The 27,175-nt window shown below is 39.0% G+C and overlaps 1 protein-coding gene across 1 annotated transcript in view; it reads left to right on the forward strand.

Annotated features, from left to right (window-relative positions):
* ME1 (malic enzyme 1) overlaps positions 1–27,175 on the forward strand; it is a 166,390-nt gene that overhangs the window by 88,722 nt on the left and 50,493 nt on the right. Inside the window, exon 6 of the mRNA XM_088520299.1 lies at positions 6,344–6,447. Within this exon, the coding sequence (XP_088376425.1) occupies positions 6,344–6,447 (104 nt within the window). The remainder of the gene's footprint in view (positions 1–6,343; positions 6,448–27,175) is intronic.

The raw sequence follows: 27,175 nt of genomic DNA on the forward strand, positions 1-27,175 counted from the left end.
GTGCTATTTCACGTGTATATTTCATATATACTCACAAATGATGCTGTGACGGGGCTGGACGACCCCGAGCTTTGCTGGGGAGCGGGCCTGGCTTCGGGAGGGCCCTTCCCGTGCCAGGCACCGCGCGCAGGGCCGGAGGACACGGCCCGCGCGGGACGCACCGGCAGCGCGAGGGCCGGAGCTCTCCGCGCGCGTCGTGCCCGGCCGCCAGCGCCCGCGGCCGCCGGGCCCTCGCTCCCGTGCCACACACGCAGGGCGGAAGCAGCCCACGGAATGTCCTTGGCGCCGTGCCCTGTGGTGAACCCGTAGCGCGTTACCAGATTCCCTGCCGAAGCGTTCTTCCCAGCATTACAGCCTTTGTTTTATATTTTATTTTTTGATTGAAGTTCACTGGGATTGGCAGTTTTTCTTCAGAGAAAAGCTGCCTGGGTGCATGGGAAATAACTTTGCGATATAAGCAACGGAGTATGTGCTTGTGCAAAGTTGAAACTTACATATTATACTGTGTTATTCCCTTTCAGGAATAATAAGTGAGCTCCCTAAGCATAAGGCAACCAAGATGCAGAGAGGTCAAATAGAGAGAAATAGTGCCCTGTGGAAGGAAAGACCAAGTTGCTTTGGAAAAGTCAAGTTTGTCTTTAAGGGAAAACATCTGAAAAAGTCTATTTTAGCTGCGCGAAGCCATTCGCTAGGATGATTATGCTCATATGGAAAAAGAACACACTCTCCATATCTCATATCACTGTCTTAAGTGATTTTAAAAAGATAATCTGAAATACTGTAACTTCTCCCTTTGTGTTACAGAAGGATATTGTTTTATCAGAATATTAATAAAGATTTGTATTTCAGACTGTGCCAAGTAGGCCTATTATTCTTTGTATCTATATTTTCCATAGAAATTGTTCTCTTCAAGCCCTACATTGAAAGCTGATGCCAAAGGAACATTAGGAGTATATTATCTTACAAAATCCAGTCTATTACAGGTCTAGATTTTTGTCTTAATATACAAAGCAGAATTTTAAGTGATGCTTTTAGGTCTACAGATGGAAGGATATTTAATATAGTAAAATCATCGTCTATATACCACATATCTGTGTGTCTCAGATACTGGCAATATAGAGCAGAAGACACTTTGAGTTGGCAATTTTAGCACCTAAACAGTTAGTCTCAACTTTTGTAGCTCATTTCCCCTCCTTTATTTATACCTAGAACATGATATTTATGGAGTCACAGAAACTGAAAAGGGAGTTGCAAAGAGATGCAATGATGCTGCTGTGTTGGCCAGTCTCTTTTTTTTGGCCATGTCTGGAGAACATGTTACCTGGGCCTCCCAAGGATGTGGCTTCTGTTTTGAGGGCAAAACAGAAGAAAAAACCCTTTTCCCTTGTGCAGGGACCCCCTCACTAATTGCAGATATATTCACAAAGGTCTTGTCTTTGGATCTGAAGGGCCATGATCTCTTCTTAGGTCAGGAAGTATGTAACAGGACCTGTGTAGTTAAAAGAAAAAGAAAAAGAAAAAGAAAAAAATTGAACTCTTTGGATGTTGGATTCTGAACCCTATTTTTGTAGTGTGCTATACACCCTCAGATCCAATTAATGTCAGAGTTAAGTGCAGGGTTTGGCAAATCTGACTTTCAGGTAGCATTTTGGAAGCATAGAATCTGTTACATGTCTTTTAAGGGTGTTGTCCTTTATTTCAAACTTTGAATTAAGTTTATGTTAAAGTAAAAAGGCATCCTAGTTTAATATGAATCGAAATCTTACTCATATTTTCCAGTGCCATAGAAAACACACTGCAGCTGCAAGCAGTTCTTGCAGGACAGAAACATGGTGATTCAGCAGGTCAGTGTTTGCAAACCAGTGCTTGCAAATGAATGGAGATTGGCTAATTTTGATAGAAGCTGAAGTTAAACTCCAAACTTAAATTGTATTTTTGACTGAGAAAATGTTTTGTTACAACTATTTTGTTGCACATGCAGTAAAATTTCAGTCTTTTGGAACCCCCCCAAAAAGTTGAAATGTCAGAATTTTCTGGAGAACAGAAATTCCACTTTGCTGAGCAGCCCTTCCCCCATCGGTGCGAACATAGATGCAACAGAATCTGCAGAAAGCATTTGTGCAGGTATTAACATAAGAAAATGCTACTACTGTGACGATCGCGGCGGTTCCCCCCTTTTTCCTTGATGACTGTGTGCCCTGTTAGACCAATTGTACTCCAGGATGGTTTCCATTTCTGGGATGTGGCGCATCGTTGTCCCAAAGCTTCCGATGTGCTCTCCAAGTGCCGTTCCTCTTGAATTTTATAGCTTTGGCTCTGATGCAAATCATTTCGCGTTGCAGAGCTGGAGGTCTTTGAAGTTTCTAATGGCATGGGGGAGCCGCTGCTGTGCAGCGTGGCCGTGCACCAAGGCCCTGGCAGGTGGTGGCGTTGGGGGGTCCTGGGTGCCCTCTGCTCACAGCCTCGTGGGTGGAAAGGCTCGGAGTCCTGCAGCTCTCGCTCCTTCACCTCCCATTTTCCATGAAACTGGTCGCTAAAACCCGTATCGGTTCCAAAGAAACTCCTTGGTGCCAGGTTTGAGAATAGATGACTTTTCAGCATGTTTGTTCTCTATTGAAGCATGGAAACCTGCAATTTTCTGTTTCTCACTTTCTCACTGGTTTTGCCGATAAATTAGAGCCAGGTGCACAGCTCAAGCCTTGCTTGAGCTTCAATGGCTTGCTGATCTCTTTACTATAAGTCTGCAATAGCAAGATAGCCTAAATGACTTGCTTTTTCCTTAGAGCCCCAAAGGTCATTACTGTTTTAATACATTCAGGTGGTTCTTCAAAGACCTGTTTGTTATTTTACACAGCTAATTTGAAGTAGATCTATATTATCTTTCCAGTACCAGCACCTCAATTAAGTCCTTTATTCCTTCAACCCCTTTTTTTCCCATTAAAGCTTGAATGTATTGTATTGCTAAACCCGAGTATATTTTATAACTTATTAAAAATCTTCAGACAAGTGTGTCTAAAATTGAATGTGTTTCAACATTTTTCAGTATCCATTAATATGCACAGCAAACACAGCAAAAAAAAAAAAAAAAAGGCAGTGTTATGTTTTGAAGGAGATTCCTTTTCCAAAAGAACAAAACAAAGTTTATGCTTTGACAACAAGCTGAGGAACAAAAGAAACCCAAGTCATTGAGGAAAAGTACCCAGTCATCATGTCAGCTTGACATACTTGATTGTAGCATAGAACTTTCTTTTCAGTAATTGTTTTGAAAGCCATGAAATAGGCGATGGTAAATGTTAATCTCTTAAGATGTGTGAACACTCCAAAAAAAAAGAAAAAAAAAACCCAACCATGGCTCCAGTTTGCATGGTGTTGACCTGAATAACAGGATAATGCGCTTAAGCAGCTTATTCATTCTTCAGCGCCTTGGCGCAAAGGAGAGGTCCCACAATGGTTTGCCCCTCACAGTTTAGAAATAACCACTGTTCTTTTCACTTGTCGAATGTTTAATTCTTTTGTCTGCAGCCCGGGTTTCTTCATAAGTTGTTCCAAACAGGCCTATAAAGGAACTTTTGGGTTATTTCTTGTTGAACTGTAACGTTTGTGAAGCAGAAGGCACTGAGCTGTAAAGGAATTTCAAGCCCTCGGGGTGGCTGGCCAAGCTTTTCATCCGCAATGTATTCCTCATTTAATTGTCCATGCGGGTGAGACTTCCCAGGCTGGAAGTTTATCAAACCCCGGAGAGATTGAGTTAATTGTGGTTTAAGTATTCCCTGGTTAAGTTTCTGTATCAAAAGTAGGTGCATAAATTGGTCTTACAAAGACAGCTGCTTTGGAGCTCTAAATTGTAGAACTGGCTACACACCTAAAATGGACACAGGGATTAAGCAGTGCTGTAAAAGTGGCAAAAAATGTAAAATAAACCATGTTAGAAGGCAATCCTGTAGCTTATTTAGCACCTTCATTTCAGAGTTAGTATGAATTCATATTTCTCTTGAACTTTCATAGAATTATAACCTGACTGAAGCTGGCTTTTTGGCGGGATCAGTCAGCATGGCTGTGAAGCATTTTTGAAACATGGCTAACAGTTTAAAAAGTAGGGGGACCAGAGATCTATCTATATATGTATTTATTTTCCAAAATGAGAATGCAAATTGATTGTTGAAGAAAAATCCCGCTGGCGTCTCTTAAAATATCAAGTCAATTTGTCAGTTAGAGACAGAGGAGGAAGAGCTATGGGCATTGGGGAGGGGATAGGTAACTTAATGCTGAAGGGGCCTGTCAAGTGCCCCATGTGCTTGCACGGGACACAGAGTGGCGTGAGGTTCCCAAACAGGAAAGCTGCTGGCAGGAGGATTTCCTCGCCGCCTTCCCAGCGCTTGTCCTGCCAAAGGTGCGTGCAGCAAAGCGGCTCCTGCTCCGGCAGCTCCGCCGTCCAGCCCTGCTCGTTCTGCCCGCCGGGAAGCACCAGGCAGCTCCCACGGGGCTCCCAGACTGCAGATCTCACACCGCTGAGCAGCTCGTTTGCAATTCATGTGAATTTATTTCCCAGAGAAGTAAAATTGCCCTTTATTTTTCCCGTTTTCCTAAGTTCATTTTAAATAACTAGGCAAATCGAAACAGAAATAAAATATTACTCTAGGGATAATTCTTCAGTACAAAATTGGAAATGACCAAAAAAAAAAAAAAAAAAAAAAACAAAAGACAACATGACTTTAGAATGTATCTGACATCCATGGCTGGTTGTTTTTCCCTGCATTGTCTGCAATCGATATATAATTATGATTCTGAATTTGCTGCTAGAACACCTAGAATGGAGTGAATGGAATGAATTAACAGAATGTACTTCTGTAAGTAGTCAGCTGAAGAATACGGTCCTCGAACATGAATACTGTATAGAATTGGTGAAAGACAGGGACACAATAATAGCAATGTCTTAACTATATAACAAATTAATTGTAATTTTAAACTTTGTGTGTTCTCCGGTTCAAAAAGATGAACAACCAACGAATATCTTATGAATGTCTATAAATCATATATTAGAAGTAGTTTATTTTGAAGTGATGATGTATCGTGAAGTGGTGTATGTATAATAATTCAAGAAAAAGCAGCTTTTGATTGTGTTAAAATCTTGTGTTGGACTTTTTAACCTCTTCTGGCATCTTTCATTTTTTATTGGAAGGAGAAGAAACAAATGCCCCCATAGGCCAGCAGAGTATCCTGCATTAGGATACTCCAGGGGATCCAAAATATCTGCAAAGCTTCAGGTTTATTGCTGATTCAAATCAGTCCTCAGCTGTGACTTGTGACCTAAAGGATTTTTCAGTTCTACAACATAGAAAACCTGTAAAGAAAGTTTAGAGCCTAAATTTCAAATTGAGTGAGACTGACCAAGCTCTCCCGCCCTGCTTCTTCCGGATAGAGGACTCTGTTTGGAAGGAGACATGGTCTGTATTTTTTCCTTATGACGTTTTCCCCAATTGGCAGTGATCTACAAACTTCTGCAGTGTTGTTGGCTCCCCAAATTGTTGTTTTCAGGTGAAAAATGTTTAGTCACATTCCTGACCAGTTCTCCAAACAGTTTGGACATGTGTGGGAGGACTGTATATTAGCTACAAGAGAGAAGTGATCTTACTTGCTTCGAGAGACCTATCCTATAAAAGTCAGTCCCAAAGGGTGTCTTTATTGGAGGATTCCTTAGAGAGCCAGTGAAAATATTCAGAGACAGAGAATTGTTATAGCTGTGGTGAATTGCCGAAAGAATTTGCAAGACACTTTGCCATATTTATTAAGTTTATAAGCTATATTTTGGGAAAAAAAATCAGACATAAATGACACTTTCTAGTCTCCATGTCCAGTGAAGTTGTGGAATAAACCCAGGTTTGGTGTTTGTGTGGACCTAGTGGAAGGTCATCATATATTTGAAGGAAGAAGAAATGAAAGATTTCTCTTTGGGAGAGATTTGTGAAACATGAGGATAAAAGTGAAGAAAATAGTGGGTTATTTTTGAAGTGTCAGCGAACCATTAGGATGTAAAGGAAAAAAAAAAGAAAGTACTAAATAAAGTCTTAAAGGATACTTTTGAAACCTGACTTCCTAGTTTTCTTTCTTCACTTGGGAACAATACATTTCCTTTGATACAAAAAGTTATCCATTTCACTTACTATAAAAGTATGTTATGTTAGTCTTTGTGTTGCATCTCTTCAGTCTATGTAGAGCTGGATAAATGGGTATGCACCTGCATATGCTTCATACAGTGTTAATCCTCATACTCTGTATTCCTCTTCTTTTTAGACTGTACTAGTGTAACTTGTTCATCTAATAGGTCAAACCTTTTTTTTGACAGTCACTGCTGAAGGATCCTTTGTACATTGGGCTGAGACACAAGAGAGTCAGAGGTCAAGCCTATGATGATCTTCTTGATGAATTCATGGAAGCTGTGACTTCAAGGTATGTGGTACATTTGTGCTATTCATTGCTGAATTCCACTGTGGACTTCCATGCCGAGAAAAAGAAATTTCAATTGCTTATGAAAGGAAGAGAGAATGATGAGATCAGAGCTGTTAGAATTCTAACTTCTTTATTTTGAGCATAGTATTTTGAAATTTGGTCAGCTGTCTGAACTGCTTACCCTAGATACTGCAGTTTTATGAATTCACTACATGTTTGCAATAAATCTCACCTTGAGATGAGTGGACTAGTTTTTCAAACTATTTTTTTTAAAGGCTTGAACCGTTAGGTATTTGCCTGACCTATTTATTAGGCATTTGCCCAGTATTTCTCTATGTCTTCAGTTTTAAAGTGTTATTTGCTACTCATAGTGTTTTTGTGTGTGTCCATTTTTACGCACCGGAATGAATCACGTTTCTAGAAAATCCTCGTGTGTGTCTCTTTGCTCTTTATGTGAGAGAGGAACAGGAATGCATGGAGCTCAACCTGAGGGTGAATGATGAGTGAGTTGAGATCTTGTGGGTAAGGATTAGAGGGTAGGCTAATGTGGGAGACACTGTGGTGGGTGTCTGCTACAGGGCACCTGACCAAGACGAGGAGGTTGATGAGGCCTTCTATAGTCGGCTGGATGTTGCCTCACGGTCACAGGCCCTGGTTCTCATGGGAGACTTCAACTACCCTGACATCAACTGGAAGGACAACACAGGACAAACAGTCCCAGAGGTTTGGGCAGAGCGTTGATGATAACTTTTTGACGCAGGTTGTGGAGGCGCCAGCGAGCAGAGATGGGCTACTGGACCTTGTTCTGACAAATAGAGAGGGACTTGCAGGAAATGTGAAGATGGGAGGCAGCCTCGGCTGCAGTGACCCTGAGTTGGTCCCACGTGATCACAGATTTCTGCTGCCTCATGGATGTGGCAGAAACACGTGTATTCTCACTGCAGGGCCAGCAGGGATTTCTCTGTCTCCGACTCCAGGTGTGAGATGGTGGCAGTCTGGAAGCGGCGCTTACACTTCGTGGAGATTGTCCCTGCTGCCAGCCTCCAGTCACAGCTCAGGGTTCATCTTCTCTTTCTCTAGGTGTGAGGGTTGCATTCAGGTTGGAGTGGCTCCTCTATAAAAAAATAAAACAACACAAAACACAAACACGCAAAAAAAAAAAAAAAGGTTGACATTTCCACATTTCCAGTGCTTTGGTTTTAACTGTCATGTCAGAGACCTGCTGTAAATCAGCTCTCTCTGTTGCTTCTTTTTTTTTTCTCTCTGCAGAAAGTAGTCACATTTCAAAAATATAGTGGTAGTACTTTAGTAGATGAAGTAGTACTTCTCATGTGTGGAGTTCTAGCTTTGCATTCAGTAAGCATAAATAATGTAGTCTAAGTCCCTGGGTCATCAACAGAATTCAATTTCTGCGTATGTAGAAACTTCAAAGCCAGGACTGTGTTGTGGAACATGGAAGTAGTTTCCAGCAACTTGGTCTTGGTTTGTGCCCCCCATCTGTGCTTGCTTCCACTTTGGGACTCTACCTGCATGTGCACAGGCCTCCTTGCTCCTGCCCTGGTTCCAGTGCAGAAGAAAGCTGGGGCTGGGCAAGGAGTTGGAGTTATTGTACCTGCCTGAGCTCCGATTCCTCCCCGTGTTACTGTGCCCTTCCCCATCGCCCTGGATGGCCAACGCTACCTTGTTTTTAACTTTGCTGTGAAAGCTGCTGCTTTGCCTCTGTCCTCTGGTGTGTTTGCAACTCAGTTTAGTATTCTCTTTCAGATAAGGTTGGTAAGTGCTCATCTTCCTGCTAGAAGGTATAAAGCATTAAGAATTGCTCTGTGGACCAAGCTTTTAGCACTACTATCTTAATGTATTTCCTCACTCACCTTTTCTTTAAAATAAACTGCCTGGTTATTTATGCAGCAGAAGGTCATCACAGTCAAGCAGAAGTTTATTTCCAGAAGATCTGGTTGCCTTGCCCTTTTTCCTTAAACATCTGCAGAACTCTATAATTTCAAGCAATTTTGAGCAATTAGTGTTTGTTTGACATTCTGACAGATCATTTTGTTCTTGGTTAAATTGTCATGGTCTACAGTGGTGGCATTTATTTTGTGTTTGAAGTGGTGCACTTTGGATTCTAACTTTGTGTGTGTGTGAGTTGTTTTCGTTGTAGTGACAACTATATTATTTATGACACTCTTTGATAAGATATAGAGAAACTGATGTACTTAGGAGAAAATCAAATCCATTTATGTATTCCAGTGTATTCCAGCAGAGGCTTTTTTTATTTAACATTGTCTAATTAGAGAAAGGCGAAAGGTCTGGGGGAGATCTCTGTAGTGTTTTAAGATCCATGTCTTATTTATCAGATGTGATTCATTTTTGCTCATTTCCAAGAGATACATGAACATGAACATCACAACACCCAAAGCTGTCGTGTTTTTAATAAGCAAATTTAAAGACAAGCTTTTTAGATATTGACAGGTTTTTTCAAGAACAAAAAGACTGCGGTTTGGAGCGTCATGGTAAAGTTTCTGCTTTATCCTTCTGTCCCCTGTACTTCTCTAAAGAAACCAGCAGCATTGCCTGAAAGCAGGCAGCATTAGTCTGTCAGACAGCGCAGGTACTTCAGATGTGCTTTTTATTGCTTTTCAAGGAATCTTTCTAAACATGAGTATCATTTTGGCTGAATGTAATTTTCGAAGCTCAAACTTGTGAAAATATTTCTGGTTTCCAGGCTGGTCCAATTCCAGGAGTTTTTGGATGAAGAATGGTGCATTCCATTTTCCTAACTTTTTGGTCTATCAATAAGTGATGCCTCCAAAAAATGAGGCAGCCTATGTACAATAGTAATTTTATAGTAGCTAATACTATTGCCTGGACATGGAATTGATTACAAGATACTCTTTTAATTTAACAACTAGATAAGAACAAGAGCAAGGCTAGTAGTAAGTAGTTTATCTTGCTTTTGTTGCTCTGATAAATAGTAGATGTGTTGTGAAAAAAAGAAAGTAATAAGCTGTGTGGTTGTATAGCTACTTGGCTGGAACTATGTTACAGGACTGATGTGTGTAGTCAAATGTAATTATACCGGCCCCCTTAGCTATCACAGACTCACAGAAAGGTTGAGGTTGGAAGGGACCTCTAGAGATCATCTAGTCCAACCCCCCTGCACACGCAGGGACACCTAGAGCACGTGGCACAGGACTGCATCCAAGCGGGTTTTGAAGATCTCCAGAGAAGGAGACTCCACAACCTCTCTGGGCAGCCTGTTCCAGGGCTCTGTCACCCTCACAGTAAAGAAGTTCTTCCTCACATGAAGTTCTTCCTATGAAATATGCTTGTATTTTTATTAAATTATTAAATTGTATTAAATATTTTATCCTGTATTTCATAGTGAAATACATTTATTTCATACTGAAGTACATAGATAGAAGTAGGACTATTTTGAAAACAGTTTAAACTTGGAGTACGCTGGTCTTTTTTATCAAATCAAAGAGCAGTGAAGTATGTAGATAATCTGTGTGACCCGAGTCAGTGAGATGAACCGAGGTTCACAAAACAGGAGGTGTTGAGGGCTGCCAGGCCAGAGCAGTGCAGCTTTGAGCCGACTCCTTTTGCTCTGGAAGTGACTGTGTCTGCCAGCACCTCTGGCTGTGGAAGGCAGAAGAATCTGACATTCCATATCCTTGCAGTTTCCTTCCATAACTAGAATTTCCATCTGAACAGTTCCATCCATCTGAACAACTTTTTTTGTTTGTTTGTTTTTGTCAGTCTAAGAGTTTAAAACAGTGACAGACATTACCGAAGATGCAAGTATTTACCACAGGTTGCTGCAGTCTGAAAAAGGGGATGCTCCTGGGTATGTCAGCGGGGTATGGCAGGTTCCTGCAGCCAGAGATCTGCAAGGTTAGCTTTCAGCGCTGGGTAAAGCAAATGCTGTTAAAGCTGATAACATAAACATAAAATGTTAAATATTGTAGAAGAAGCTGTTCAAGTAGCAGCATTTATATTCTACCTTGACCTCAGATTAAAGAGATTTTGTTGAATGCCTCCATAGGAATTGGGTAAGGAAAGGTTTTTCATTACATTTAAAGCATGAAATTGATATATAAGTAAGTAACACAAATTAGACTGGTAATACAGTCTGACACACACATATTTTCAGTAAAAAAAGCATCCTGAAATTCTCTTATTTCTCCTATTTGGTAAAGTACTAATACTGTATTAAAATAATAGACAAAAACTTCAAAACCTATGGAAAGATTTTGAATCTGTTGAATATGTTAATTAAGGCCTTTGGCACATGATGAATCTTTAAATCTTGTGAGAGGATTCTTTTTATCTTTGAGAAACTGCAATACTCTGCCTTTTTTTCTTTTACACAGGAAACTGAATATTGATCTTTTCTGTTAGATCAAACAGTAATTGCAAAAACAGTAGTTCTGTTAGAAGAATAGAAGCGGTTTTTGAAGCTGCTGCACTAAAAAGGTCAGGTAAAATGCAGGATTTGAGGTGTGTAGTATGTGAAACAGCAGGATTGATATTTGCATTTTAGGCTGAAACTCTTGAACTCATTATTTTTTGAGCTTTGTTTAGCATTGGGCTAATTAATACAATACTATATGCAAATTATGTATATGTAAGTTTGTTGCTTAAAGTATTCAATTAGCATTTAAACTGTTATTTTAATATTAAGAAAAGGAGCCTCATTTTCTTCTTCTTCTTTATGAAGAGATTGCAGAAAATTATAGCAAGCAAGGGAAGGGAAAGGAAGAACTTTACTTTGGGACAGTAAATTAGAGCCAAGAAATAAAGAAAAAAATGTTCTTCCAGCGACATCTTTTCATTTCTTACCTTTTCATTTTCTGTTATGCATTGAAAATCCAATTTTTCATTATTTAGGCTGAATTTAGGATTGCTTTTTAGAACAGGTTCTCTCTTCAGTCCCCTGCCTTGTCTTTGTTGGTGCATAGTACAGTGTTTCCTTCTACACCAGAGCTGCATGTTCCCAATGCACTGGGTGGAGTGGGTCACTGCAATTTGCAGGTAGTTTGATGAAACTTTTGAGAAAGCAGTGATCAACAGAATAGTGTTAAATCCCTTCAGAGGGACTTTCTTGTTGAAGAAAAATAACATGCTTGTTTTGGGTTTTTTACCCTTTTGTATTAAAAGGGAAGAGGATAAAACTGCAAGAAAGGAAGCGTGTAAGGCTTGTAACTGAACTTCAGAGGTTTACTCTTATATTTCGATTTTTATAAGCGGATGCAGCTCATTTATAATGTGTAATGCTCAAATGTCACTTTTATAGAATAAATGCCATTATGCATAGAATAAAAAGTGTTTTTTAAAAAAGCATGTTATACGAAGGTATAGTTTCATCAACGGTAACACGCTCTACCTGTCAGCCTCCCTTTCCACTCACTCCCAAAAATCTCTGCTTAGAGAAGAAAATTATTTATGAAGGAGTGAGTGTTTAAAAAAAAATGAAAATGTCCTTTCCTGAAAGATTTTGGTACAGTATTCAATGTGTTATTGTTGCAGAATGAAACGTGTACAATATGATTTTTCCCAGATGTGGGAAGGCAGAAGCATATGGAAAGTATCTGGATTTTTTGTCAGCATAAATCCAATGAACAGCTTTTATTTAATTACCTATGTATGTGTTTTTCTGTTTATTAATTTATTACTTGCACTAGCTGCTGCCCTCTCTATGGGCATCTACTGTAATTTCTCTGGACATTACTGGGTGTTTCCTGCTTTTGTTTGGCATGGTGAAAAGGAATCATTTAGGAAAACAGAAATCTTCTAGGCAGAAGGAATGTTTTATAACTTGAGTAAAAAATTGGCTGATATCTTCATCATTAAAGAACTTAAATAAAACTGAAGGACTTGCTTAGAAATGTTATATTCTGCCCTGTGAAGAAATGGATCATAAACTATTTCATAGGGAGAAGTAAGTTTTTCCTAGTGCCAAGTTGTACTTAAACAGCCATGTTTACGGAGGAAACTCCGAGAGGTTGGATTGCTAAACAAGCCTTTGCTGGCTGGGGTTGATCCATCAAGATTTCCTGTGTAACTGTAGGAAGTAATGGTCGATTTTTTTATTCCCCTTTCTCTTTCTTCCTTGCTTTCTTGGTATGATGCTAAGGAAAATGTATATCAATGGCTGTACTTGGATACAGAAGTGAAGGAGCTACGCGAACAACTGAGAGAAAAATAGAGAAAAAAATAGAAAATAATGGAATGTAACTTTAATCAAGAAATGCGGAGAGAGAACAAAAGTTCCCTTTTAATAACTGGGACTTAGCTTCTTTGTCTGAAGCAAAAAGTAGTTTAAAAGAGTCTCAAAAATGTTTCCATATTTTGAGGGGGGTTTCCCTTTCACAAAACTGGTGAAGATCTCTCTGCCATGAACTCCTCCAAGAAAGGCCCGAGGAGAGAAGAATGGCATCCTTGCAGCTTGCTTTCCACTGCCAACCCTCTCCCTTTGAAAAGGAGCATCATCTAGTATTTATGATCCGTTTTGTATTCGTATTTTTAAAAAATCCTTCTCAGCTCTTTTTGTTGCTCTCTTCTTGTGTTGGTGAGCTATAAACCAAGATGCTGACACTTTGATTCAGCATGTTCTGTACTAGATTTACCATGATGTAGTCATTACTCCTCATTCGCCTGATTACATTATTCGCAGATGGTAGCATGAGTTTCATTTCAGATCATATGTTTCTATAAAACAATTATTTATGGTAAGCAAGCTTTTTGTAACCTTGAAAACAACTTTTAAGATTTATCTATCAACAAAGTAAAAATGCATCAATATTTTAGTACATGTTTTTGTTTAATTGATTAGATTAGAATATACTTTGATTTGTGAAAAAAATAATTGGAAGCAGCCTTTGCTTTTGGCAAGAAGACATACTGGCAAGAAATCCGCATGAAAGATGATTATAGCTGTGCATCATTAAGGAGATGGTTGGACCACTCAATAGTTCTGCCAAGAAGTTTAACCAGAGACTGAATACAGGAACATTGGTGCCTCTGTCCTCTCTTGCACTGTGGTGGTGCATGACCAAGACATATATTATGCCTAAGTTTTCCCATATTGTTCCAGTTAGAAGTGATATGCAAGGACAGTCAGGGAAAGTGCAGAAAGAAATGCTGCTACAGCAACTCCCTCACATGGCAGACGTGGTGAAGATCTGTCCTTGCAGAGATTTTGTCCCTCCGTGGGACTTAAGGTTTTCCTTCGATCTTTGAGCCAACTTATTTCAAGCCTATGGCTATAGGTTCACCTTTCAATGAAGATTACCTTCCTAGTGAAAATCACTGTGAATAACAGGATAGGGGAGAGTTGGGTGCTTGGGCAGAACCCCAGATACTGCCTTCACAGCTACAGCTACAGTTACTTTGAGCCTACCCTCGGTTCCTTCCTACAGTACCTCAGGAGCAGTTTAATTTCTGATCCACTTTAATTTCTCATTAAATTTTACTCAGTCATTAAAATCACTGATGTGATTTTGTTTCTCCTGGAGCTACCTGGCTCCAGGGCTCTGGCATCTCTGCACCCCCAGAATCTTTGGTGGACTTTGCTTGTATGCTGGCAATGTACAACTATTCAGTAGAATCCGGAGGTGGTTTTTCTATTAAAAAAACTCCAAACTCAAAAACGTTGCTGTTTTGAAATGGAAGCTGTTGCTTTGGTTAGTGGAAGGTCTTAGAGAAGAGTTAAAGTCAGTGTTCTAATCAGGGTTCATTTCATCCTTGTTCAAGGGGCTTTGCCTGAGGAAAGTCCTCAGTTTTTATGATTTGCCATGATGACTTGCAACCACTGCCATTTGCAATATTTAAATTTTCACTGGATGATGCCACCTCCAGAAAGTCTGTTTAGGACACTTGAACCCTTCCCCAGGCTGTGATGCTTAGTGTAACACACTACTTGCAGTCATCCACGTCTGTCTGTATAGGGCAAAAAGAGAAGGAATTTTGCAGGGAAGGAACCTGCAGTTTTGAGATGTGAGATGACTTTGTACACATTCGCTGCTCATTCTGTTGCCAAATCTTCGGAAATGTGGGATGGGCGAATAAGGATCAAATAGCAGGGGTCTGCTTATATCCCATCAGGTAATTCTGAGCAGGTTAATTTGCCCCTGGATTATTTTATTTTATTTTATTTTATTTTATTTTATTTTATTTTATTTTATTTTATTTTTATGTATTATAAGCATAACAAAAAGAAAAACATAGATAAACTATTTAAAAAAAAAAATGATCTGAGTGTCAGTGTGCTCTTTTTTTTTGCCTTTTCTTCAAATGCATTTGGTGGTAAAATTATCCAGATTGAATAGCTGCATCGTGGCTGCCTGGTACTCCTGGACCACCAGCCCGCTCAAAATGAAGCTCATAAAAATGTTTAAATCCTTGCACTGTTTTACTTGTTTGTGCTTTTGACTGCTAAATTCAACTAAAAACTTTTGAACCTCTTATTTTTTTCCAAACTTAAAATTGTGAAAACATCCAACATATGATCTAGATTATTTATCTTCAAAATTTTTCTTAAAATTAAGTCAAGTGTTGATTAATGGTAACCTGAAAACAGACAGCAGGTGTTTTGCTGTCCCAGATAATTAGGAAAGAATATATACCTCACTTGGGGTAACCCTATACCAGTGTATATACCTTACTTAGGTTATTTTCTGCCCATCCTCCCCCATAGCTTCGTTTCTATTCCATATGTGGGCCTGTCACTTACACAGGTTAATGTGACGGAGCTCGGCTTCATTAAGACTTTGGTTGGCTCCATCATACACGGTCAATAACGGCATGTCTGATAAAAACAAGGCAGTCCCTCTTGTCGCGGGAGAAGCATTCCCTGCCTGTCTAAGAACTAATATTCTGAGCAGAAGCTCCAGCCCTGCTCCTGCGATGTCCTTGGCAAGGAGAGTGTGGGGGGAAAGACTTCACTTTGTCATGTGAAACCACACTCAGCTTTTGCAGAGATATAAACCATTCTGATTCATCATTTCCTTTCTCTTACATGCTCTCAAAAAATGCTGACAACTTGCCAGGGCAGTAATAAATAAATATAAATAAATATTCCAGAGTCTGGGTTTAGGTGACAGTCAAAACATCAGCAGCAGTGGATGCTGCTGGGAATGCGTCGGATAAGATTAGGAAGTGGGATATGTTGACTGCTTTGAGGCAAAGGAGGCTTTAGTAACCATTTTCTTTCTTTAAGGGTCTCCCATCGCCAAATGGGAATGAAAGGTTTTTCACTGTTTTTACAGTGAATCTGAGTCTTCTATAATGCAACTAGAAAATCTTTCTGGATCTCTTTTAGTGCAATTCTCTGCTGTCAGATAGCCCAGCTAGTTGCTCAGATGGCACGAGCCTGCTCTGCCAATGCCCATGCTGCAAGCTCCTGGCATGGGAGATAGGGGAGATTTGCATCTCTGAGCATTAGATTCATCTTTCTGTCTTTTTCTAAAAAAGCATATTAGAACTATGCTAATGAATACCATTCACTTTGTAAAATCTACCACAGGAAAGGTAAAAAATATAATTCTTAACCCAGTTTTATTTGCACGTATAGTGTTTTTTCTCTCATTACCTCATCTTTTGCTAGGCTTTTCCCAGCACCTCACTCTCTTCCTCACTATGAAGAACAGGCAGAGCGCAAGGAGTAGCCTTCAAGTTACACTGGCAACTGGGCATCTGATAGAGCATCTTTGGGGAGATTTTGCAGTTGGTGACTTTTGAGAGGTTTAAAAACGTCTGCATATGCATTTGGTGATTCATTTTAAAACTTGCTATGTCTAGGAAAAAGAAAAAACAGCAGTGCAGGCCAAGTTAAATTATGTCTGATTGCTGGAAGCAGTACAAATACATGCTTTTATATAAACTTTTCAAACACAGTAAATGGCTAACGGAAAAGTGAATCTGTCACTGAGGCTAAATCATAGCTGAATAGACTGACTCTAATTACATCAAGTTTATTTGTAAAATAGTCCTATTATTGTCTGTAATGTGAGACCTCGGAAAAGTCCTTAGCAAAGATCAACAAGAGGAGTCAAAAAACTCTCAACCCTTAAAGAGAATGAAAAATAATGACATACTCCATCATGATACTAAGGGAGAAGGGTATTGCTCTGTTTTTGTGGGACAAGAGAATATTTTTATTATTGCTTTAGTTTTGCCAAAACTGATTTGAGCTCAGAATTAATTGTGTGTATCTATATCTGTAATAATATTCAACTAACTCCTAGGTTTGCATCAGTCAGTGAAAACTCAACAAGTGAGGAACACGCTGTTCTCAGGTCTTTTTGCCCTGAAATATTTTAAGGAGAGCCTTTTAAAATGGAAAAGGTCTGGATAATCCTGGTTACTTTATTTCCCCATTTATAGCTCCAACAAATTGTGGGGAGGATGCTCAACAGAATTTAAATGGGTGCAACCCTATTGTTCATGTTACAGAAATACAGTAATTTTCCAGGCTCTCAAAGGGATTTTATTTCCCTCTGGAAACTACAGTGAAGTAAAATATCACATTTTGGCTGAAATTCACCAGAATTCAATATGATATCTGTTTCTCTTTTGCCATGTCTGTCTCCCTTCCGTTAAAAGTTCAGAATTATTTCTGTCCAAATGTCAACTCTCAGAAGAACTTCCATTCACTATCAGTCTGATAGCACTAGATATCACAGGGCTTCCTCTGTGCTCCTTCAAACTCAGCCAAACAGAGACACTGCTCTGTTTTACTCAAAAGTATCCCACCTCAGCCACAGCTCCTTCTATCCACAGTTCCTAATGGCAGATAGAGTCAGTCTTGAATTCACTGTGCACGGTACGTAGGGAGACAGGGTTTGGTATCTGCTGTATTTTTGGCATTTCTTGGAAATTCCAAATGCACATCTTATTTCTGCATTAACAATTGCTGCTGTTGATACCGTACTGTAAAAAATATTAACCTAGAAATATCCGAAAAATGAAATACGACACATCAGACCCACTAATATATGTAAGTGCAGTAAGATGACACTTTATTGACGCCCACAGTGGAGCCAGTGGTAACAAAGCCTGTCTGTATCATGTCATCTCTTTGGCTAATGGGTTTGTTTAATAGAGTATCTTTGTAAATTTAATGTGAGTTTATTTCAATAACTGGATTACAGGAACTACAGGGTTGCCGTTTGCATCCCCAGATCCTGATACGGTCTACAAATAGGTCATCTTTACATAACTCAAAGTGCATACGAGAACTATGCAGACAGCAAATATTTGAAAAATAGACTGAGGTTTAGTGATTTAGAGATCCTTTTTTTCTCCTAATGCTTTACTCCGTTAGGATTTTTGCTATGTTTGAGTGACTGGGGGAAGAATAGCTACTGCTATCCATGCACTGGCTCCAGCAGAGCCGATTCTTTACAGTTTTATCTCCAGCACAGCATTGCTTTGATACTTCTCTTTGTAGAAGTGGGATTTCACTTAGTGCCAAATCAGAAAGTTATCTGTTTCAAACATTATACTTTGAAAATATTGAGAAAAGTGTCATTTAATTGGCTATCCCTATTTCAGACTTGGTGGATTTTTAGCATCAAAGTTGATCATTCATCTACTTGCTGGTCTATAGCAAGCTTAAATGGCTGCTGGAAAGAGATTGCTAGCAGGATTTGCTAAAAATGAACCATGCAGATTTCAGAAAGAATGGAGTTAAACATAAGTGCCCCAGTGGTATGTGCTAGAAAAACTAAGACTTCTTTCAAAAAGCTATTTTTATCTAGAAATACTTAGTTAAATTGCATTATAAAATTCATTTTGTATAGCTTTTTGTGATTAACTCTTGCTGTTGTAAGTCAATAACTTGCTTTGTTTCCCTTTTTTAAAAGCCCTTAAAATAATGCATATTTTGAATCTTTGCTCTTGCTCAGAATAGATCTCTGATCTAGAAAACAGGCAAAAGAGTTCTTTTCTCTTGCAAACCACATGCATGGGAGCAAGCTTATTTCTGTCCATTATATAAGCTGAAATCTGTATTAACAGTAATTAATATCAGCAATAGAGAATGCAAATCTGAAAGCATATTAACAAAAATGCAAGAAAAATGTGCTTGTAATAAGCCACTGGCTGCCGCACATAATTCAGCTAGTGTTAATTTTAAGTTGCATACAAGTTTAAAAAGTGTTTAATCAGCTTATTTTTTTTTCCAGTTGTCATCTGGATTTTCCGTTCCCTGCGTAAGGATAGAAAACGCTTTGGGTGTCAGTCTTCTAAACAAGAATTCTCACAGCAATTTCAGATCCCATGTGCTTTAACAAAGTATGCAAATCTTCAAATGTATTTGATCAGTGTTTTTAAGTCCGCTTGTTTACATATATTTTGGCCCTGCAACTCTGAAATTAATAGATCTTTTTTTCCCCTTTTTTTCCACTAGATACAGAATGTCTTGTAAGACATTGAGACAATGTCATTGTCAGACATGGAGCCATCTGAAAACCTTATGGAGTCCATTTTTGTGTCTGGATGTAATGGTCCAGACATTTAAAAATCTTTTTACAGTATTGAGTCTTTCCTAAAAACACTTTGGTTATTCGTTTTGTTCTGAAAATTTGCTTATGATCTGAGCATGTGTTTGACTTCTGTAATGCTTCAGTCTATCATTGCTCCTTTACATTTATACCAGCTAGTTTAAGAAGGTCCGAACAAAAGAGCGCTTTATCAAAGGAGTGTTAATGATTCTAAATTTGTTTAAGAAAAATATTTTTCTGCTTATGCCAGTTATTTTTTTTCTTTACCAGAAAATTACAGAAGCTGTAAATTATATATGGAAAATATTTTTAAAGAACCGTATTTTCAGCGTAAGAGAAGTGAGTGCAGCTGCTTTGGTATATTTTCCGAATCACATCTCAAAATGGGAACCAGCTGCTCATAGGTTGCACTTAGCTAAAGTGCCAGCACATGCTGATTGTCCTAATGTGGCCATTTTGGAAATATTACACATGAAGAATATGGGATGTGATCTTCATGTCAGATTTCATGGTAAATTATCCTCACCTATGGATAACAGCAGCCCTCAACACGTGAGAGCGTGAGCTGCTCTGCCTTTGTCCACAATGCCACCTTACCTGGGCTGTACGAGCAGGGCCGCTCTGAAGAGGGCCTGGGGCACACGGGTGAGAGCTGAGGGACAAGGCGGTAAGAAAGGGCAGGTACCTGATTTTGGTGGGGGTGGTGGCGGTGGTGATTCACTGGGAGTTTGGGGTAGGTATTTGCACCACAGTTGATGATAAAAAAAAAAAAAGAAGAAATTTAGGTAGGTGTCTTTATAGAAATCAACTGTTTGGTTGCAGAGGACAGCAGGTTCTCAAGAACTTTGATTTAGAGACATGGAGCAAGTTCTGTAGGTCTGAATCCAATGTTCATGTTTGATAAGTATCACAGGGTGCTTGTAGGACTCAGTAGTTGTTCATATTTTTTTTCCTCTAATAGTAAAACACAGACTTTAATAGATTTAGTAAAGGAAATTTGAACAGGTAGATTTGATCAGTATCAAATTCCGTTGTGTTATGGTTTGATGTGGTTTACTTATTTTCAAAAATATTTTAAACGTGATAGTGACAATCTGAATTTTGTGCATACCATAGCAACATTAAAGCATATTAACGAGGATTTTGCCTAAATCATTTTAAGTTTGTCTAGGTCACCAGAGAACCTTTTTTGGTTTCTACGTAGACTTCTTAGAGACATTTTTTTTCTAGCATAATGTCCAAAAAGTACTTGGCATACTTTGTTTTGAAGCTATATTCAACAATAGTCTTTTTACAGTGACTTTGTAAATGATAATATGTTATTCAAAGTCAATTTTAATATATCCTCATTAAATTCTGGATTTCTTTGGGTTTCTTTTGCAAATGATCAGTGTTGCCGGAAAGCTTTTCCACAGAAAGCATGGAGGCCGTCATTCTATCTCTCTGAGCTTTTATTCTACTGCAAAGTATCACAGGAGTGGAATTCCTTGCTTGTAGTTATTGGTATGCAGGCTTGTAGAGGAAACTTGAGAGTAAGAAATGGAGATTTTGTGGGAATCGGGCACCTGCACAACATATTTCTGTTTTGTAAACTGTCAGTAAAATAGCATTTTTCCTACTGCATCTTTTCAGGGGAAGAAGGTCGGTTCATTAAGAACTCGCAAGGAACTAATATGTACTTAAGCAGTTGAAAAGGTCACTGAGGCTAAAGACTTTTTTTAGTTGAGGCTCGCTGGCAGCAGATATAGCTTAAGGAGCAGAGGCAATGTCAAATAACCACTTCACAGAACATATGACAAAATAGATTCTTCACAGTGAACATACATAATCTTTGCTCCAAAGAAAACCACTGAACTAGTTTCAGCCTCAGTAAGTGGTGTGGTACTGTAATATATAGACATTTTTGAATGTTACTTTTTTTTTTGTCATTTTGCCTTCTTTCTTTCTTCATTAGAAACTCTATTATGATAGAAAAAGAAAGAAAAACCCACCTAAATTGCTCTTTGTTTTGGCTGATAAACATAGCAACACAGCTTATGAGGGTGGGGCTTTAAAAATGTGCTGTGCCTTAGTACTTATATTGTTGAGACAGTTGTTTTTATATGTGTGCTTTAAAGGGATTTCAGGTATATAATTTAACTGAACTGATGTAAACTAAGGAAGGTGATAAATATATAGTCAAAATAGGAAGATGTTTGAATGTATGCCCAGTTCTTTAGACAAAACTTAAGAACTAAGGATGAACAATAATTAAACTCTATAGCTTTAGTTCTTTGGGTTTTATTTTTTTAATTTTATCCAATAGGACTAAGGCTTTAGTTTTCAATAACAATCAGTCAATTTTAGGGGTGGTTCTGGGCTCCTCAGGACGAAAGGGATGTGGAGCTTCTAGAGAGGGTCCAGCGTAGAGTGACAAAGATGATTAAGGGACTGGAGCATCTATCGTATGAGGAAAGACTAAGTGACCTGGGCCTGTTTAGCCTAGGGAAGACTGAGAGGGGATCCGACCAATATGTAAAAATACCTGAGGGGAGAATGTAGGGAGGATGGGGCCAAACTCTTCTCGGTGGTGGCCAGTGACACGACAAGGGGTAATGGGTACAAATTAAAACACAAGAAGTTCCACCTCCATGTGAGGAAGAACTTCTTTCCTGTGAGGGTGACAGAGCCTTGGAACAGGCTGCCCAGGGAGATTTTGGAGTCTCCTTCTCTGGAGATCTTCCAAACCCACCTGGATGCCACCCTGTGCCACGTGCTCTGGGTGTCCCTGCTAGAGCAGGGGGGTTGGACTAGATGACCCCTAGAGGTTCCTTCCTTTCTAACCTCAACCATTCTGTATTTCTGTGATTCTCTTGGGTTATGGGAGTCACTTTGAAGCTGTCGAGTCATTCTAATAGAAATAGTCAAGTCCAGCTCTTGCTTCTTCAAGGAAAAAAGTATTATTATAGAAAACACCAAATTGCTGCCTTGTCTATTGACTTTCCATCTTCACTTCATCCTTCATTGCCCACTTCTCTCAGAAGTGATTCGTTCAGTCCTACTTCTACCTATTCCTTCTCTGATGGACTGTTCCCTCTTTCACATTGCTCTGAGCAGCTCATTCTGTGTATTTCCAGAAATGTGCCTTTTGTTTCTAAGTTACTTCATTTTGTGATCTCCTAACTTCTGGCTGGACTGACACCACGGCATCGATGCACTTTGCGGCGTGTCCCACAACCTTTCATCCTTGTCTCACTCTGCTGGAGCACAGCACAGGTCCCAGTATTCTCAGGCCCTAGGTTTCTAGCAGAAATTAAGTCTCAAGCAGGTGACAACACACACTAAGGTCACATCCTACCATGGTTCTTGATGGGGTGAACTCGCAGTGGGCCCAGGGCTGTGATGTGCCTTGCAGCACAGGTTTGCCTTGTGGCATCAACTGTAAATATCGGTAGAATCTCTAGTGACTTCTTCTTTAGAAAAGTTGCAGGACTTTTAACTCCAATTATATTTTATTTTTATTGGTTTTGATTTAATTGGCCTTTTTGCACTCATGTTGTTCTTTCTGTTTTATGGCTTTGTCGCTTCACGTCTTGCTTAGTGGTATAGCGCTGCTCTGTCCCTACAGATATTTTCAAGGCTTTGTCTTCATTATTAGTAGCATTTGTTTGTGTCCTTTGGCTTCTGCCGTGGCACTACCTTTCAAGCTTATTACAGCATAATGTATTTAATTCTCACAAAACCAGCAGAGACAGAAAAATACCATTCTAGTTTCACAGATGGAGAACAGAGTACCTAAGAGCCTGCAGATCTGCAGTAGTCATAAGGATGTCTGGAAATTTAATCTCAGAGTGTAAGGCTATAAGCTCTGTCTCTGGCCTAGAGAGCGCTTCATGATGACAAGTCTTCCTTTTCAGTCAGGGCCTATTATTTCCCTTTGTCCAATGCAGGATCTCAGCTGGCATTCAGGACCTGTCTCAGGATGTATCAACTGAACTCAGTGTAGCTGTCTCTTCGTTTCTTCCACTAGTCCTACTATTCCTAGAGAGCTATTTGGACTAACAACTACTCTGTCCATGTCCACTTTGGTGTCAGTGTAATGTTTTATCTTGTGTTTCTCAGGCCTGGTGCCTTAGAGTCTGCCTACCTAGCTAATCTAGTATCCTTCTCGTAATGCTGGCATTTGCTTTTACCACTGTTCCACAACATGTTGCCTCTATAATTAAACATACCAATACATTTTTTTTTTACATTTTCGATATACAGAAACTTAGGAGTTGTGTCATCACTATTCCAATTCTTTTTATGCCTCTCTATACTATAATGTCTAAAATATTCCAGTTCCTTAATAAGAGCTAAACAGGGGAATAAGCAAAAACTTCTGATTTCCAGCTACTTTTAATCACTGTCCTCATTAAAAGTAAATGAATGTGATAATGCACCTTAACTGTGTTAATTTGTTCTCAAACTAAATTGCTCATGTATTTCACTCTCAGGAAGGGCTGATGGGTTCATTTTTTTAGACCCTTAGCCCTTGAAGGCAGAGGTTCTGCTTTCCACTTATCTCCAGCACAGTGGGATGTCAGTGATTCCTTTGTCAGCACCCAGAGTATAAATGTTTAAATATTTTTATAGATCCCAAAATCATCTCAAATTTTGTTCTTTAGGCTTTGTAAAAAAGGCATGTAAGTGAAAAATTTATTATCTTTACTAAGTACTAAGGACTCAGCAAGATATTATCTTTATAGTCTTATTTTGGAGTGATTAATACATTGCATGTAAGAAACAGGAGACAGAACTTCTTTCTACAAACATCTGTTTATGATTTAAACTCTGCAAAATATCCAAATAAAGACTGTGTGGTGAATACTGACATAGGACTTTCGCCACGTATCCTGCTATCCCAAGGACTGCTCCTATACCACTATTAACTTCACTGGTACAATTCCAGATCTGTCATACTTAGCTTGAAAGTAATTTTAGCCAAATATTCTACTACTAAACAAAAATAAAAAGTGAAAATCTTGGAAGCATTTTTGTAGCTTTATAATAATACTTGAACATGGATACACCAACATAAAGTAATGGTCAAAAGCATCTGGTCATTATCAGTGAAGTATCCTGCAAACAGATGTGAATGTGTTTGGAAAAGTCAGGTTTGTTCCACGTGCTTTTTTTCCCTTTTGTTTTCCTATATTTATCTATCCTGTCACTCTCCAGTGATAACTCTCACCTGTTTTGTCTAACAATCATCTGGTCTGAATGCCTGTGATGCAGCCTCCTTTTTCGAAAGTCGCTAGATCCTTCCCAGTTGGATTTACTCTGGTCAGTATTGACATTCAGAAGTAATGTGTTTAAAGGGATCCAGCTAAACATTAAGTTTTGTAAAGGCTTATTTCTGCCCTCCTTTTTTTTTTTTTTTTCCCATTTTCCAAATTGTTCCTTGACCCAAATAGAAATGAATTATATGAGCTCTGAGCTTTGCCTTTGTCGAAATGCACATTTTTAGGTTTGTGTGATGCAGTACTGTGATGAGTTGTTTTCAGTGTAAATGTGATTTTTTTTCTAGTGCTCCAGATGGTCCAGATGGAAAGGTTGTGGTGTATTGTGTGTAGTTTTGTCAGACACAGGTGTGAACCAGACGGTGCTGGAGTGCAAGTTGCTCCTCTCTCAGTGTAAGGAATGGGTGGCTCTTTGCAGCAACACCTGACGCACTGGTGTGATTCAAGTTTATTTCAAGCAAACATGGCAGGAATCTCAGGAAAAGCATGAGATTCCAGCAGCTAGGGAGCCCTTTGGACAATTGAGAAGGTCTTTAAAGTAATAAACAAACAAATAAATAAATAAATAAAAGTACTAAAGATTTTCTTGAACTGGAGGTAAAAGATGAGAGCTATTGAGGTCTGAAGTAAAACCATGGTGTCACTCTTCCTCGCGGGGAGGAGCTGCCTTTGCAGCTCTGGTCATGGCATGAGTGGGCATGACTTCAAAAGTCCTCCCGAAATTTTACTAGGCACTCAAGCCCAGCTTTTGAAATGTTTAGGTACTAAGGTGTGTGTTTAAGAGCCCAGCTCTGGGCACGGTGGATTAGGACATGTTAGGTTGCCTGATGCTTCTAGTGTGTGTTGATTAGGGAAAAATAAGAAACATCTGGAAGTCAACAAATGGAGTCCTTGTGAAGGACTCTCTGAAGACAGCTTCTTCTTACTTTACTCCTTGTTCTGAAACTTTCTAAATTTATGAATTTGCAAAATCTTTATAACAATGCCTTTTTAATAGCTTAAGCAAAGGGAGAGAAACTGAAATTTTCCACACATCCATACTTTAAACATTTAGAGATGGGTGGGGACTTGATTATGAGCTGAATGTTGTCAGAATTTAAAGCACTAGCCATCTAGGTTGTATGCCTGGAAATGTAGAAATTTTGAGATATATGCATATGTATATATGAATAATAATTCCAGAAGTATAAAATTGGCTGTAATCCTAGTTTTTCAGTTAAAAATAATAGTATTGGAGATATCGAGTGGAATCTCATGGCATTACAACTGTTTTACCAGATCACTGCTAGATGCTTTTCTTACATAGCAGACTTTAAGCATTTCCAAGAACTCATTAATCCAGTCTCTGGGGAAGAGACTTTGCAGACAGCTACAGTTATTGTACGTCTTTCCTGGCCTTCTTTAGGGAAGTGGGGGGAGGCAAGCAGTTTAATGGATATGTGTTTCCTGACCAAAACTCCATCCCAGTGTCAATGCCTTTTGGGCATTTGGATGAGAAACTGAATAAATTCAAGAAAAAAAAATCAGTAGCTCATGGCTTATTCCAGGTGATTTAGCTTTTTAAATCATATAGGGGAGAGAAGTAGAGTGCCAGCATTATCAAATCATGGGTAGTTTAGGTACTAATCTCTGTGCACCGCCTGTTCTTAATTTCTGGCTAAAGTTTGGTTTGTCATTGCCTGTCAGAGCTTGGAGACAAGGTAAAAAATCGCTTGAGCTTCTGGGTAAGAGGAAAATTTCCTATGTTCTCTAGGAGTTTCCTTCGGAGTTCTGAAGTAAGATATTAAATAGCAATGTAATCCCTTTCTGAAAGCAAGCTCAGTGTTTGTTGGTGGCGCTTTCACTGATGCTCTCGGATCAGATGGCAGCTTTCCTAAAGCTTCTGAAAAGTGCATTTTGCGGTTTATCCTTTTCATTAATATAAATCACATAAATCACAGCTTTCTCGAACCACTACAGTTTATGAAAATGAATTATTGAAATATGTGATACTCTGTAATACCAAGGAAGATGGACAGCCTGACATTCCCAACAATTTACTGCTTTATGAGTTTCTCTTTTAGTCTGTTAAATGAAATATTGCAATAGCGAAACTCAAATATTTGATTTTAAGGTGTAATATTTATTCTATTCTCTGCTGTATTGTTCTCATATATTCCCTAGTCAACCTCTTCTTCTCTAGCTTCTTGAAATAGAAGCAGTAGTCTCTTCATTTATCTTCTTCATTACTTGAACACTTGATTGAGTGTGATACATGATTCTGGAATAGTTTGTAGACTTCATTGTGTTTACTGACAGGAGGCAGAGAGATTTGCTATTTACTTCCTTATTTTAATGCATAGCTGATATTGCCTGTATGCACCTATCTTGTGATGTATCTCTCACCCTTTCTTATATTTCTAGCTAATAAAACCTATCAGCAAATAATATTATTAGTAAAACCAAGTTTTAAATCTCTCTATATTTACAGAGGAATGGAATTTGGAGGGAGATACAGGGAACAAGGAGAGACATAGATGTCAAACTCCAAGGTCTGTCTTGTAAGCAAAAATATCAATAAGTGATTTTCATCAAGGGAGTCCAAACGAAGCTTCACTGGTGCTGCGTGACAGGCTTCACATGAGGAACAGTGCTAGAACCATAATTCTGATGATACTTGTTACAGATAGTGCACGTTGCTTGAACTGCAACCATAGAGTGATGGGGCCACCTTAGATGCCACTGTGAATGTTTAAAGTGAGTGTTCAGACATCTGGCTGATACTGTGCAAGTTGGAAGCCTTCTCAGCTTCCACCATACTCCCTCTTGGACTTCTTCCCATATAAATACGTCTTCCCAGAACATTGAAGTGTTTCATTGTATTTGTTTCTGTGCCTGACTGGAAGGACGAAGGTTGAAGCCTTTTCCATCTACTTCCTCTGCAAAATATATACTGTTTTTCTGCAAAAATGCACACTGGGA

This window comes from Tinamus guttatus, unplaced genomic scaffold, assembly GCF_059628265.1.
Source record: "Tinamus guttatus ecotype Peru unplaced genomic scaffold, ASM5962826v1 Tinamus_guttatus_pri_ptg000085l, whole genome shotgun sequence".
NCBI classification, from domain to species: domain Eukaryota; kingdom Metazoa; phylum Chordata; class Aves; order Tinamiformes; family Tinamidae; genus Tinamus; species Tinamus guttatus.